We start from the raw sequence: 15,681 nt of genomic DNA on the forward strand, positions 1-15,681 counted from the left end.
CATATGCCATATACGATATGCTATGATATATGGTATACATATAAAAAGTCACTTTAATTCATTTTATGCATTCAAAAAAGCGAACACTCATTTATTTGTGCACTGCAACAGGCGAATTTGGAATTATTTTGTTTTTTGTTTGTATTTTGCGATCGTGAATAAATATTAGTATAAAAAATAAACTCAAATATCAGGCTTATTCAAAGTACTTCTTGAACTCCAGGCAGCCGGCCCAGTTGTCCTCCCAGCCGGGGGTGACCTTCTTGGCGTTCTCGTACCACTTGTTGACGTTAGCGTACTTGCTAATGTCGAATCCGGCCACCTCGAAGGTGGACACGGAAGCCACCAGGGCGATATCGGCAACGGTGAGAGAGTCACCGGCGGCGTACTCCTGACCCTCCAGGAAGGTGTTGAGGAACTCGAAGGCAGCCTCGATCTTCTTGAAGGCCTCGGGATCGGCGGGGGCCTTGGCGAACACCTGCGGGTAGTAGTAGTTGGCGAAGCTCTGGTAGAGGGTGCCCATGTCGAAGTACAGTCGCTGGTTGATCACGGCGCGCTTCTTGGGGCACTTGGGGTAGAGGGAGTCGGTCTTGCCGTACTTCTCCACCAGGTAGACCTGGATGGCGCGCGACTCCCACAGGGCGAAGCCGTTGTCCACCAGGGTGGGGATGGTGTGCTGGGGATTGATCTTCAGGAACTCGGGCTTCAGGTGCTCTCCAGCCTGCAGGTTGAGCAGCTTCTTGTTCAGATCGACGCCCACGGCCTTGGCGGTCATGATGACGGAACGGCAGGGCGAGGAGCCGGGCAGGTAGTAGAAGTCAACCATTTTTCTGTCGGATAAGGAAAATGGCGTTAGAAACAATATATTTTTTTTCTTTACACACACAGTCTGTCATTTAAATAAATCGCAAACAAGCCTTATAAGAGCCCTGTAATTTCTTTAAGTGCATGAGATCAGACTAGATATGCCATAATTAGACGCGGTCTATAGTTTTGGCTTTAATAACAAAGGCTGGCTTTAATTGAGCAGAGATTAACGAAACCAACAGGCCAGTCCCGGGCCATGATGTCATATCTGTAGCTCTTTGAGGCTTTAACGATTTGGTTATTTTCCATGATTATTTCTTGTACACATTGTTTCTAATTTTTTCCCTTTTTTTTGTTTGCCAAGACACTCACAAAACACACACATTAGCACAAACAGTAATTTGGAGCTGGGACTTACGATTTAGTTTGGGGTTTGCTGGAAACTGACGGTGTACACTGTACCAAACGAGAAGCGATACTGAACGGGAACCGGAGAGCAGGTCGCTTTTATAACTCGCGGACCTGGTCGCCATAATGCCGGCGACCAGCAGAGGCGGGCATGCAAGGGGGAGTCACCATAAGAGAGGTTGCCGCTGGCTTGTTTTTTTGTTTTTGGCTTGAATTGTGTTTTGCCAACACACACAGCAAACATGCCAACTAATATCTGAAAAAGTCGTGACGTTAGTGGTGTAAATAATATATATAGGGTCGTGTGCAAGTAGTTGTTATTTAGTGGCTCCCATGGGCACTTTTATGCACCCCAACAAAATAATAAAAATACTACTTTCTAATGATCTTTCAATCGGAACATTGCTCTTCATCCTCTCTTAGAAAATGCTTTGGTTCGGGTTTTTTCAGCCCCCTGGCCATTGAAATTGCAAAGCTTGTATACACATTTTTTTAAATTTTTAATGAACATCTGTGCCAGAGCAAATTGCGCTTAAAAATAAACGGGTTTATCGTTGCAAATGCTTAAAAAAATATATGTACATGGAAAATAAACAGCAAGCGGTGTAGAAAGCCGGCCGGCAAACATTCATATCAGGAGGCTACTATCAGGGAAAGGAAACCGAGCAGTTGGCAACGATATGGAAATGTACTTACAAATCAGACCATATGAATAATAACGGAAAAAAGTTAATTCTTAAAAAATAAAGCCAAAAATGATGACTCAGATTGAGGTGTATCAGGATAGGGCTGATAATAAATAACTGTCAAACATGGAAGGGACATGCAAATATTCAATTAAAGGACTATCGTTTGTTAATAATCTTGTAATTATTGTAATGATAGTAACAATAAATCGATTGAAACATTTTCGGACGACCTTGGCCAGTAAGAAACGATTGTTATGGCCATATTGCTTAGAAAGCCAATTCAAGGCAAGTTTAGGTAAGGGGCAGAACGTGTGCAATTATTGTTTGTTTCCAAGACGAGTCTCGAACATTCTGAGGCAGCACTCTGCTGGGGGGTGTCTGTTATTTCAAAACATTGCTATTTATCAGCTCACAAATTGGGAATTGCAACTATCACCATGACTTGGCAAAATGTACAATAACAAGTGAAAATGAAAATATTTCATGGAAGAGCATTTTTGGGGGGCGACCGACACGTCAGTGAAATTGTTCTCTTAAAGCCCAGAACAGTCCTCTATACATAAACACTTATGAAATCGGAACACGTAAAACCCCAAGCCCCCGATACTCAGAAGTTACTCATTTGTACATAATGCTGAAATCCACTGAATCATGGGAAACATGATCGTAAACAATAGGTGTTGTTCGCCCATAAACTGGTTGGTTTAATTCACTAAAAAGCCGGGCCGAAAAATGTAGAGAAAGGTCACAGACACTATGTTTGGTCCACTCTTGATCTGCAAGAGAACCAGTTAGACGACATTGGCCAGGTATGCGTCACAAGCCATTCAAAAAAGGGGAAAGACAACAAGTAAGGTAGCCGAGCTTCAGGCCAAGTCGAATCTTATATTCCCTTGGAGTTGTAAGCCAGCTTTTCATTAATTGAATACTGAAGAAAGCCTAAGTTTGTACCCCAAAAACGTAATCTCCTCTAAGCATACAAACTTTATTGAAAAATAAAAATACCTTCCTAAAGGGTATACAACTTAAACTACCCAAAGAGTCCCCCCTTAAAGAGATACTTTTGTTTAAGCAAAGAGAAATACTTTGATGGGTAAAAGAGAAGTATAGTAATCTCTGCATTGTCTATATATGTATATAAACATATATATAGGTATGTATATACGCTTGATTTTTATACTGGATTTATCTCGCCGGCTGGCAAAAATAATTATTCAGTACAGCTGCGCTTTTAGCTTTAGCTGGACTTGACAAAAAAAAAAACAGCCATAAATAATTTAGATATATTTTGAAAGAAAATGTATCTTACAAAAACAGGAAAAATCTTTTAGAAAGAAATATTGAAAAAAGGTACTAAAATCAGATTCAAATAAACATATATATTTTATATCATGTTAGAACTCAGACCTATACATATGGCTTCCATTGTGTCAAATATTTAGCTAACTTTATCGTTAAAATTAAGTTTGTACAAAGATAATTATAATCTGATTCGATTAAAAAACAAAAAAATTCTTTTAGTGACTAATGAACAAAAGCAATTAAGGATATAAAGCTAAAATCTTAGCTTAAAAATGAATCAATATATTAACACAGATATAAGCATACATACTGATACCATTGCACCTGTCTTCAACGCGTATCTTTATCAAAAAACATTATCTTTTGATATTATAGCAGGCTAACTTGATTTATTCTGGTGATTCATACTAATGTTTGGGCTCGGTGCATCGCAGATAAGAAGGTAATATAGAAATAATAGTAGTCTACAAATTAATCTGACATATGTGATTAATATGTAGATTAAATCAATGTCCTGTCTTTACCATATGAACTTTATTAGCAACTTAGTCCTCTGTATATCCTTCTTTCCTTATTCCCGAAAGGGAACAGTCTTTAATGGGCATTGAAAAGGACGAATATTAGATTCTACTATAATAATATGGAATAGTTTTAAGAATCATAAGTCGTTTATAATATTATATTTAGAACTGCTTAAGAAATAAGTTCCCCTGTTCCACAAGTCTATTGATATAAAATTAACTTTTCAAGCTGCTTTTTTTATTGCCTTATAAATTAATAATATATGTATATCCCTGATAGATTTAAGTTGGTTAATTTTCATATCATATTAGTCATATTACTATCATTTAACTTTACTAGGCTTTAAAAAAAACAGACATACTCTAAGACATTAGTTTCGTCACCTACATGAACTTCCGTCCACAGACATATACATATCTACACATATGCACCGCCATTCATCACGTTTTTGCCAAAATTTCTTGCTATCAAATACTTTATCAATTGACATGATATCAGGCTCACCTGTGTTTGATACATGTATTCCCTGACTCATATGTTTGGGCCAGTACATCACAGATATGAATATAATCTAGAATTAATAGAGGAGCCACATATTACTCACCTATTTAACGGTTTATTTTTGTAGCTTTTGGCCTATGAACGTAGACAAACCATTAGTAATTATGACAAGAAGGTTTGTGAGCACTTAGCTATATAAATGGTTGGCCGGTGTGGTGGGAAATCAGTTTTTGGGTTACCTTCCAGAGGATAGCATTCAAGCAACTTCATATTCAACATGGATTTCCACTACATGCCCGGAAGCGGTGGATGCCGCACCATCTTGATGCTGGCGAAGGCTTTGGGCCTGGAACTGAACAAGAAGCTGGTGAACGTTAAGGCGGGTGAGCAGATGAAGCCGGAGTTCCTGAAGCTGAATCCTCAGCACACCATTCCCACGCTGGTGGACAACGGATTCTCCATCTGGGAGTCCCGTGCCATCGCCATTTATTTGGTTGAGAAGTACGGCAAGGACGACTCCCTCTACCCGAAGGATCCTCAGAAGCAGGCTGTGGTCAACCAGCGCTTGTACTTTGATTTGGGAAGTCTAGCGGAATCCTTTTCCAAGTATTACTATCCCATTTTCCTAACCGGCAAGCCGGGATCCGATGAAGACCTGAAGCGCATCGAGACTACCTTTGGCTTCCTCAACACTTTCCTCGAGGGTCAGGACTACGTTGCTGGCGATCACCTCACCGTAGCCGACTTCGCCATCCTTTCCTCTGTGTCCACCTTCGACATCGTTGAATTCGACATTACCAAGTACCCCAATGTGGACAGATGGTACCAGAATGCCAAGAAAGTCACTCCTGGATGGGACGAGAACTGGGAAAGTCTCCTGGAAATGAAGGCTTACTTCGAAAGCATTTTGGCCAAAGAAGCAAAGAACTAATCACTTGACCGAAAGCAGTATTATCCGTTTCTCTCTTATATTTGTAAATTGAAAATAAATAATAAATATTTAAAATAAATCATAAAACAACAATGTATTAAATTCTGCGGAATCCAATTATCAAACCAAAAATAACACAAACGAAAAATCACACCATTACCTCTAGTCTAGACTACATTTTTGTTTATATTCACGTGAATCTCAAGTGGTATAATGAAATCAATCTCAAGTTCGATAAAGTTATTTATTGATTTTAAAGAGGTCTGTTAATTTTCGACGGTTATCTAAAGTTCTAAAAATTCCTAGCAATTAAATCATTTGTTTTTTAAATTGTTTAAAAAATTACCATGAATCATACCTCTGGATAATAGTATGAAACGCAGTATCAATATCACACCCAAAGAATGTTTTGAGGTTTTATCTATAAGCTACGTCAGTTCTGAATAGACATTAGGATATCAGGGCGCATAGTTCCTCACCCTAATGGGAATTCCAAAGTCAAAAGGTCAGGATTATAATAAACTTATAATATTTTTTCTTGTAATACTAATAATTTCTTGGCTAGACTATTATGAAAAATCCCTGTTAGTGGTTCTTATAAATATTTCTTCCTAGGACATAACAATCCATGCAGTTGGCCATACAAAAATTTATATCTTTAAGATACATCCCTACATAGTTCAACTGATGTCTTTTTCATTAAATAAAAGTCATTCTTCTTACCTTTAATAATTTATTTAAATTAAGCAAGCCGTAATAAACTTTATTCTATTACTACAATAAAATGCTTACATTTTCGGCAATTTTGAACAAATACACGCAAAGTGATACTTTATTATATAACAATAAACATATTCATGTATGGTGTGGTATGTATTTAATTTTTCCAATTTTCCGCTGCGTGGCCGTCTCAGCTATTCTAGTCGACGCACCGTTGCCGATTTATAGATTTTAGTACCGAGAAGCTATAGATATTTAGTCCTTGCTCTGCATGTACTTGATCAGATCGATGACACGGTTGGAGTAACCGAACTCGTTGTCGTACCAGGAGATGAGCTTGACGAACTTGTCGTTCAGCGAAATGCCAGCCTTGGCATCGAACACCGACGAGTGGGTGTCGCTGAGGAAGTCGGTGGAGACGACCTCCTCATCGGTGTAGCCGAGGATACCCTTCAGGGGTCCGTTGGCAGCCTCCTGAACCTTAGCCTTAATTTCGTCATAGGTGGCACCCTTGCCCAGGCGCACGGTCAGATCCACAACGGACACGTTGGGGGTGGGCACACGGAAGGCCATGCCAGTCAGTTTGCCGTTGAGGGCAGGGATGACCTTGCCGACGGCCTTGGCGGCACCGGTGGATGCCGGGATGATGTTCTGGGCAGCGCCACGTCCATCGCGCCACAGCTTGCCGGAAGGTCCATCGACGGTCTTCTGGGTGGCAGTGGTGGCGTGCACGGTGGTCATCAGACCCTCAACGATCTCGAAGTTGTCGTTGATGACCTTGGCGAGGGGAGCCAGGCAGTTGGTGGTGCAGGAGGCATTGGAGACCACCTTCATGTCGGGGCTGTAGGCATCCAGGTTGACGCCGCAGACGAACATGGGAGCATCGGCCGAGGGGGCAGAGATGACCACCTTCTTGGCACCGCCCTTCAAGTGGGTGGAGGCCTTTTCGGTGGTGGTGAAGACACCAGTCGACTCAACAACGTACTCAGCGCCAGCGCTGGCCCAGTTGATGTTAGCGGGGTCGCGTTCGCTGAAAACGGTGATCTTCTGGCCGTTGACGACCAGGAAGCCGCCCTCAGCGGCGACGGTGCCCTTGAAACGTCCATGGGTGGAGTCGAATTTGAACAGGTAAACCATGTAGTTGACATCGATGAAGGGATCGTTGACGGCCACCACGTTGGCGCCCTTATCGATGGCGGCACGCAGAACCAGACGGCCGATGCGGCCAAATCCGTTAATTCCGATCTTCGACATGGTTATAGTTAAAATAAGTTAATTTTCTTTGGCTGTTGCAAATTTAACTTCCGCTCCTTTCGCTTGCTGAGAACCGACTGTGGCTACAGTGAGACGTTGAGCACTTTCGCTTATACGAGAAAATTTTCAAGGTCAGTTGAATGTCATCTGTGCCAAAGGCAAAAACTGCCATAGAAAAAGCTTTTTTCTCTCATCTCTGTGAAAGCTAAAGCTTTTTATTGTGCGCGTGTGCTTAACCTTTAGTTGGCTCACCGGGTGCTAGTGTTGGATGACATCTGCTAGCTATAACTTTTATGTATTTTAAGGTTTACTTTATTAAAAATAATATTTATTAGCAAGAAAAATTAATAATTTGTTTTATAAAAATAATACTAACAAGAAATTTTTAGTTTTAGCTGTCAATTCTTCTGAAAAAATAGATTTGTTTTGTAAAAAAAAAAGCTTTGGCCCACTTAAAGGTTAAATTTTATTAATCACTCTCTCCCTTACTGTCTCTCTCAACATTTACTCTCTCTCATGAAATAAAAACTCAAAAAATACATACATACATACATATGTACATCAAAATTGTAATTGTTTTATTATTATTACCTTTAGTCATTTCTATAATATAGAAATAGATAAGATAAAAATGCATTAGGCCATAGACCAAATCCCAAAGGCCCTCCCAGTTTAGATTAATCTATTATTAGTCAGTCCAGGAGCTTTCTATTTATATGTAAACGAAATGCAACGAAAGTGCTTGCATAACTTCATAGTATGTCATGAAAAAAATAAGCTAAAAGTGAGGTAATAAGCCGGTGCAAAGCGAAATCTGCTAAATAGTTTTTCCATTTCATTCTAAACGTGCACATTTGCCGAAAATATTAAAAATACGTCACATGCTCTGGGGAAACGGGGTTTTTGACACGGCGTGCTTTTTAGGGGTCAAATGTAAGTGAATTGGATGACCTGGGGTTAGGAGCAAGGAAGAGAAAAGGAAAGGAAGCAAATGTTACGTAGTCGTAATACTACCCTAAGCCTACCACAACGTACATAGTATACATATTGGTGTACTAATGTTTGAATTTTTATATCAACGTAGCTCTCATATACAAAGCTCATATTCAGAAAAAATTAAAAATTATATTAAGCTCAACTAAATGTTTACTAAACTAATATTCAAGATCGAACGATTGTATGGACCAGCCCCTCATCTTGGTCTTTCATTTCTAACTTCTTATCAAATTAGAATGTTTTAAAAACAGTTCATTTACGTCACACTATATGTATATATATAATTTTACACTAAAAACAAAATTTAATATGTAAAATGCCCAATTTCCATTATTAATTATGTACATACAAATTTCATCCTTAAATTACAATGGATTTATACTATTCTTATTAATTATATTATATTACGTCCTCAATTCTTCAAAATAATAATCATCTATTGTCTTGGGATAAAAACTAATAGAAAAAAGTAAATTTCGGTACCCTTGAGTATTTCGGCACCTACTTAGCCATCTAAGCACAGTGGGATTTTCAAATCATCTATTTTTAAATATATTTTAAAAAACTCCAATGAAACATGAAGGTATTTTTTAACTCAAAAATAATATGGTGTATAATTGTATAAGGTTAAATGTTTAAGTTATTGTTATGTTAAGTTAATTTTTTATTAACAAAATTTTGTTAAGCTCTAATTTTTAAAATCACATGAATTATTGTGAATTATAAGTGCATAGATTTTTAGAAATTTTATTAAACATTAAAGCTTGTTGCTACGAGTATTTAATTAGTTATGAAGCATTTATCAAGTTCGTTTCTAGAGTAAAGTATCAAATCGTAGACTTAATAGAAATTAAAATCAATCCCCACCAGCTGCCTTCAGGGGAAAAATTGGCGACGAGATCAAATTTAGGTTTTTGTGTGGGGAACGCTCTCACAAATACAAACAATACCCATTAAAACATACAAACATAGGAAATTGACCAAAAATAAGAGAATAAAGTAAGAGAAAGAATAAATTTTCTACTTAACTATGCTATATAAGCCCAGGCATGGGTGGAACAAATGGTAGTCTCTGAAAAAACGCGAATCCCGACAAACATGGACTTCTATTATTATAACGCTGTGGCTGCTTGCCGGTCAGTTATAATGGTGGCCGAGACTCTGGGCGTTAAGCTAAATAAGAAGGAAGTGAACACCCTCAAGGGTGAGCAGATGAATCCGGATTTCATAAAGATTAATCCCCAACACCTCATCCCCACCATTGTGGACGATGGATTCGTCCTCTGGGAATCGCGTGCCATTGCCGCATACCTGGTGGAGAAATACGGAAAGGATGACTCTCTCTACCCAAAGGATCCCCAAAAACAGGCCGTGGTCAACCAGCGTCTGTACTTCGATATGGGCATTTACAACGCCGTTGCAAAATACTACTTTGTGGCTTTCTCAACGGGTAAATATGGTTCTGAGGAGGATTACAAGGGCTTGGAAAATGTCGTTGGGTTCCTGAACACCTTCCTGGAGGGCCACGACTATGTGGCTGGTGACCAACTAACCATTGCAGACATGGCTATTCTGGCCAGCGTCTCCAATTTGGTCAGTCTGAAGTTTGATCTCACCAAGTTCCCCAATGTGGATAAATGGTTTAACCACGTCAAGTCGGTTGTTCCCGGATTTGAAGAGAACTGGGAAGGAGCTCAGTTGGTGGCCAAAAATGTCGCTTCTAGACTTCAATAACTGATATTTTGTGAATCGATTTTGAATGTAATTTAAAAAAATAATTTACTAAAATAAGTGATATATTTTTGTGTCAAAAACTGAATTAAAATAATGACGTTTAATAACTGAAAATACCTTTTCCTTTGATTCAAAAGGCAGGTGTCCGAAAAATTGCAGATCAGCATGAAAAACGACAATGAGGTCCCGATGAAGTATATTCTTATCAAGTTTTGTTGCTTTAATTGAGACATAAAACTCACACTAAATATAATTTAAGGAACACATCAGCATCAAGGATCTAGGAATGTAAATTGGCAATATAGACATCACTGTTTTCCATACTATATAGCAGTTCCTATGCACTTCCGGTCCCAAGCACTTTCCAAACTTTCAAGGGGGTCCATGGAAAAAATTGACAAAAAATCAAATCAAAAATTTGTTCGAGGGTTTTAATGCAGATTTATTGAGAATCGATTCACCAATCGTTTGGGGTATTCCGCTCAAGAATCGGATGGAAATTGACAAAGATATAAGCTTCGCTGTGGGCCATATAACCGGTCCCAAGCATTTCCCCAATTTTCGAGGGGGTCCATGGGAAAAATTGACAAAAAATCGAATAAAAAATTTGTTCTAGGTTTTTAACGCAGATTGATGGAGAATCGATCCACAAATCATTTGGGGTATTCCGCTTAAGGATCGGATGGAAATTGACAAAGATATAGGCTTCGCTGTGGGCCATATAACCGGTCCCAAGCATTTTCCCAATTTTCGAGGGGGTCCATGGGAAAAATTGACAAAAAGTCGAATAAAAAATTTGTTTCAGGATTTTAATGCAGATTGATGGAGAATCGATCCACAAATCATTTGGGGTATTTCGCTCAAGAATCGGATGGAAATTGACAAAGATATAGGCTTCGCTGTGGGCCATATAACCGGTCCCAAGCATTTTCCCAATTTTCGAGGGGGTCCATGGGAAAAATTGACAAAAAATCGAATAAAAAATTTGTTTCAGGATTTTAATGCAGATTGATGGAGAATCGATTCACAAATCATTTGGGGTATTTCGCTCAAAAATCGGATGGAAATTGACAAAGATATAGGCTTCGCTCTGGGCCATATAACCGGTACCAAGCATTTTCCAAACTTTCAAGGGGTCCATGAAAAAATTTACAAAAAATCGAATCAAAAATTTGTTCTAGGGTTTTAATGCAGATTTATGGAGAATCGATTCCCAAAATGTTTGGGGTATTCCGTTGAAGGATCAGATGTAAATTGTCATAGATATCATCACAGTTGTGGGTCCTATTTAAGACCTCGGCAAGAGTATAAGTTCTTCGTCTTGTTAGAAAGGCGGTTTAATCTACAACACGTGGTTCTTCTATAAACAGTGATAGTACTTATTACTAACGCAGTTACCGGCTTTTAAAATTTTAGGGCAATCGACCGATACCACTTTACCACTTGGCACCAGAAATATGAGAGAAATACCTCGGCAATCTCTTAAGTTTTTATTATCAAAAAGTGCTATATAAATAAGAGCCCCTGGGTGAGCAGTTTAGTAATCAAGTTTCCCCTCAGAGAACAACATACGATATGGACTTCTACTACAGCCCCGGCAGTAGCGGTTGCCGAACGGTTATCATGACCGCGAAGGCAGTGGGCGTGGAGCTAAACAAGACGTATCTGAGCGTGCGTAAAGGGGAGACTCTAAATCCAGAGTTCGTGAACCTCAATCCCCAGCACACCATTCCCACCATTGTGGACGATGGTTTTGTGCTCTGGGAGTCGCGTGCCATCGCCATTTATCTGGTGGAGAAGTACGGCAAGGACGATTCTCTCTACCCAAAGGATCCTCAAAAACGGGCCGTGGTTAACCAGCGCCTGTTCTTCGACATGGGCACACTGTACCCCGCATTTTCCAAGTTCTACTATTCTCTTTTTCGACCGACTAAGCCCGGAACTCTCGAAGACTACAAAAAGATTGAAGATGCCTTCCAGCTGCTGAACACCTTCCTCGAGGGCCAGGAGTACGTGGCCGGTGACCACCTCACCGTGGCGGATTTTGCCTTTGTGGCCACAGTTTCCACCTACGAAGCCGTCGAATTTGACATTGGAAAATACTCAAACGTATCCAGGTGGTACGAAAACGCCAAAAAAGTAGTTCCAGGCTGGGAGGAAAACTGGGAAGGCGTACAGGGTTTCAAAAAAATTTTTGAAGGAGGGCTAGATGAGTTCAAAAAGAAATACGGTTTATAAAAGTCTGTATGAAGTGCAATAATATCTAAATTATATTTAAAGGAAAATTAAACTTTTCTTTTATTAAAAATCCCATATAATACCTTATTAACACTCCGGCTAATCAATTTTTATTTAGTTCATCATTTTTCCGAACACAGTATCAGCATATTGCAAGAATACTTCTGATACTTCAAAGAATAATGATGACAGTTCATTCCAATAATATGTAAAATAATCTACCAAAATGTATATGTTTTTTAAAAACAAAATGATTGTTTTTACTTTTTACAGCTACTTAAGTTCAATTAATTTTTATAATAAGAAACATAATCTCTTTTGGCACACAACGAATTGAAATTTCTATAATAACAAAATTTACTTATCAATCTACTTATTAAAAAAACTCAGGCCATTTTTCCACATTAAAGTCGTTTGATATTAAAATAGGTAATAAAAAAGCTGGAACATTTTTCATGACCCATAGCGACGTAATCGTATGTTTGAGCACAAACTTGTCTCTTATCTTTCTGTGCCTTTCCCAATTGTATTATTATTAACTCATATCTGATAAACACTCGTGGATCCGAAACGAAATCAATTGCCACCCAAAAATTAGAAGAGAATATTCCAACCATGACTAGCTACTTTTATAATTTCACAATCACAATGCTATATATAAGGGACCCCAAGTAGGAGTACCTCAGTTTACGATCCACCGTCGTGCAACACACAACATGGACTTCTACTACACTCCCGGAAGCAGCGGATGCCGCACCGTTCTCATGACCGCCAAGGCTGTGGGCGTGGAGCTTAACAAGATTATCCTGAACCTGCAGGAGGGTGAACAGCTGAAGCCCGAGTTTGTGAAGCTCAATCCCCAGCACACCATTCCTACGCTGGTGGACAACGGATTCTCCATCTGGGAGTCCCGCGCCATTGCCGTTTATTTGGCGGAGAAGTACGGCAAGGACGACTCCCTTTTCCCCAAGGATCCCAAGAAGCAGGCACTGGTGAACCAGCGATTGTACTTCGATATGGGTACCCTGTACGCCGCATTCTCCAAGTACTACTATCCGCTGATACGCACTGGTACTCCCGGAACTCAGGAAGATTACCAAAAGATCGAAGCCGCCTTCGAGTTCCTAAACACCTTCCTCGAGGGCCAGGACTACGTGGCCGGGGACCACGTCACCGTGGCGGATATCGCCATTGTGGCCACTCTGTCCACCTTTGAAGCCGTCGAGTTCGACTTTAGTAAATACTCCAATGTTACTCGGTACTACGAAAACGCCAAGAAAGTAGTTCCCGGCTGGAAGGAGAATTGGGAGGGTCTGCAGGCTTTCAAGAAACGTGTTCAGGAACGATTGGCCGAACATAAAAAGAACTAATATTATACACTGCCGCTCAACTGAATAGGTTCACAAAAATTCGCATGCATTTTCATGATTTGTTCATTACATATTGATCGTACACATGTTTTTTTAAATACATTTCAACTTTATATTTGTGTCAATGAGTGTGTTCTAGCTAGAACCGTTTGCGATGTACCGTTAATTTGCATTTTCTGTTTTTCTATTTCTTTCGCTGATTTCTTTCAAATTTTTTGGTTCAACTGAATAGGTTCAGCTGAAAACTTTTTAGTTTGCAATTAAACTTGGCGGATTAGTGACACATTTTTGATGCAAAATTTTAATTTCATATATTTTCTTTAAATTAATTGAAAAATGGGACGCGGAGAACAATTATCCGAATATGAAAGAGGTCAAATTGAAGCCTATCGTGAAAGTGGACTTAGCCATCGCAAAATCGCTCAAAAAATTGGACGAAGCCAAAATGTTGTAAGCAATTTTTTGAGAAACAAATCAGAATATGGCAAAAACATGAAAGGCGGAGTCAAACACGCCACCTCTGCGACAGACAGGAGGCATATTGTGCGAGCTGCGTCCAATTCACATCTGTCAGCACCCAAAATTAAAGAAATTTGCGGTGTTAAAGCCAGTGTGTCAACTGTTAAAAGAGTGATTTCGTCGGCTGATCATCTAAAACGAATGAAACTTAAAAAAAAACCACCTTTAAATGATGCACGTAAAGCTTCACGACTGCTCTTTGCGCGCAAGCATATGAGCTGGACGAGCGAATGGCAGAAAGTGGTTTTTTCCGACGAAAAGAAGTTTAATTTGGACGGCCCCGATGGATACAACTATTACTATCATGATCTTCGAAAGGAAGATAATTTCCTGAGCCGTCGCCATAGCTGTGAAGGAGGCGTAATGGTTTGGGGGTCGGTATCAGTCTTTGGCACTTGCGACCTGCAATTTGTTACTTCCAAAATGAACGCAGAAACCTACAAATCCATAATACAGACAGCGTTTCCTTATTACTCCAACATTTTTCACGTTGTTAAATGGACTTACCAGCAAGATAACGCTCCTATTCATACAGCTAGGGTGGTAAAAGAATGGATTAAGGCTCAAAATGTGGACTTGCTCGAATGGCCCCCATATTCACCTGACCTTAATATAATGGAAAACATATGGGGGTTGCTATCGCGCAAGGTATATGAAGGAGGCAGGCAATTTGATAGCAAAACAACTTTAGTAGAGGCAATTAAAACGGCCTGGACAACAATTTCGCTGCAAATACTGCAAAATTTGTATAGCTCGCTTCCCGATCGTTTATATGAAGTTATATCGAAAAACGGCGGATTCACTCATTATTAAACTTATTAAAAATTACATTAGAAATGCACTAAAGTATAAGCCAAGTGCCAAAAATTTGAAAATGTTATAAGTTACTTATATAATTTGTATTTTTTGAGGATGAACCTATTCAGATGAACGAAAAAAATTCATCGATTTTGTTAAGCTTTCAGGAGAAAAAATAAATAAGGATTAAATAATATGTTTTTGATAAAAACTTCTTCAGATTTTTATTTTAATATGATTTAAGAATTAAAGAAAAAAAAAATGATGTAAATTGAAAAAGTGGTTTAGGAATTATAGATAAATTTCTACCACTAAAATCATCAACCTATTCAGTTGAGCGGCAGTGTATTACAACAAAAAATTATTTTATTAAATAAAAACTAAACTATTTATCACATTTATTTTTTAATTTACTGGATGTGTGAAAATACACTTCTCTTAATTCACTCAAAGAACAAATATTTTTCAGACTTTATAATTTTTGTATAAATTGTAAATAAGCCTAAATGTGTCTACCTTTAGTTGAATGAACAAATATTAGTCATTTATGAACTCGAAATCGTTTAGGCAAATATAAACAAATGGTAAAAGTTAACAATTTTAGCTTATCTTTTTTGGAGTACTTTTATGGCGTTAGAAAAATATTTATACTCTTGCAATAAGTATTACAGTTTTGTTTCAAAGAATGCAACGCGATGAAGAAAATATGTAATTTTCCTTTAAAATAAAATATATATTTTATATTAGGTTCTTCTCTTAAATCGATATTAGCAAGTGTATAAAGATAAAACTTTAAAAATTTAACACACCAAATAGCTTTGCTGTTTTTTAATTTACAAGTTTAAGACTTTCTAAGGATTATGTTATTAGTCAACTTATTCGATCTATTCCT

General features: G+C 38.6%; 4 protein-coding genes across 5 annotated transcripts; 2 read left to right on the forward strand and 2 right to left on the reverse strand.

The window, feature by feature from the left end:
* Positions 1-52: 52 nt before the first annotated feature.
* On the reverse strand, positions 53-1,365 carry LOC108129642 (glutathione S-transferase 1-1). Its single transcript, XM_070280908.1, has 2 exons — positions 1,226-1,365; positions 53-830 (listed from the first exon to the last, which is right to left on the reverse strand). Exon 2 carries the CDS (start codon positions 824-826, stop codon positions 197-199), a length of 630 nt encoding a protein of 209 aa, XP_070137009.1. The 5' UTR covers positions 827-830; positions 1,226-1,365; the 3' UTR covers positions 53-196.
* Positions 1,366-3,178: 1,813 nt separating this feature from the next.
* On the forward strand, positions 3,179-9,964 carry LOC122321587 (glutathione S-transferase D2-like). Of its 2 annotated transcripts, none has more exons than XM_043212116.2 (2): positions 3,179-3,254; positions 4,357-5,239. In XM_043212116.2, exon 2 carries the CDS (start codon positions 4,507-4,509, stop codon positions 5,158-5,160), a length of 654 nt encoding a protein of 217 aa, XP_043068051.1. In that variant the 5' UTR covers positions 3,179-3,254; positions 4,357-4,506; the 3' UTR covers positions 5,161-5,239. The 2 variants fall into 2 exon arrangements, with proteins under 2 accessions (XP_043068051.1, XP_070137684.1); XM_070281583.1 differs by lacking the exon at positions 3,179-3,254 and adding an exon at positions 9,207-9,964 and having other exon boundaries at positions 4,457-5,120.
* On the reverse strand, positions 5,954-7,230 carry LOC108129641 (glyceraldehyde-3-phosphate dehydrogenase 2). The gene has a single exon (XM_017247798.3). The coding sequence runs from the start codon at positions 7,132-7,134 to the stop codon at positions 6,136-6,138; it is 999 nt and encodes a 332-aa protein (XP_017103287.2). The 5' UTR covers positions 7,135-7,230; the 3' UTR covers positions 5,954-6,135.
* Positions 9,965-11,424: 1,460 nt separating the features above from the next.
* On the forward strand, positions 11,425-13,611 carry LOC108129831 (glutathione S-transferase D5-like). Its single transcript, XM_017248090.3, has 2 exons — positions 11,425-12,034; positions 12,778-13,611. The coding sequence occupies exons 1-2, from the start codon at positions 11,440-11,442 to the stop codon at positions 13,470-13,472; spliced, it is 1,290 nt and encodes a 429-aa protein (XP_017103579.2). The 5' UTR covers positions 11,425-11,439; the 3' UTR covers positions 13,473-13,611.
* The last annotated feature ends 2,070 nt before the right edge of the window (positions 13,612-15,681 follow it).

This window comes from Drosophila bipectinata, chromosome 3R (genome assembly GCF_030179905.1).
Source record: "Drosophila bipectinata strain 14024-0381.07 chromosome 3R, DbipHiC1v2, whole genome shotgun sequence".
NCBI classification, from domain to species: Eukaryota; Metazoa; Arthropoda; class Insecta; order Diptera; family Drosophilidae; genus Drosophila; species Drosophila bipectinata.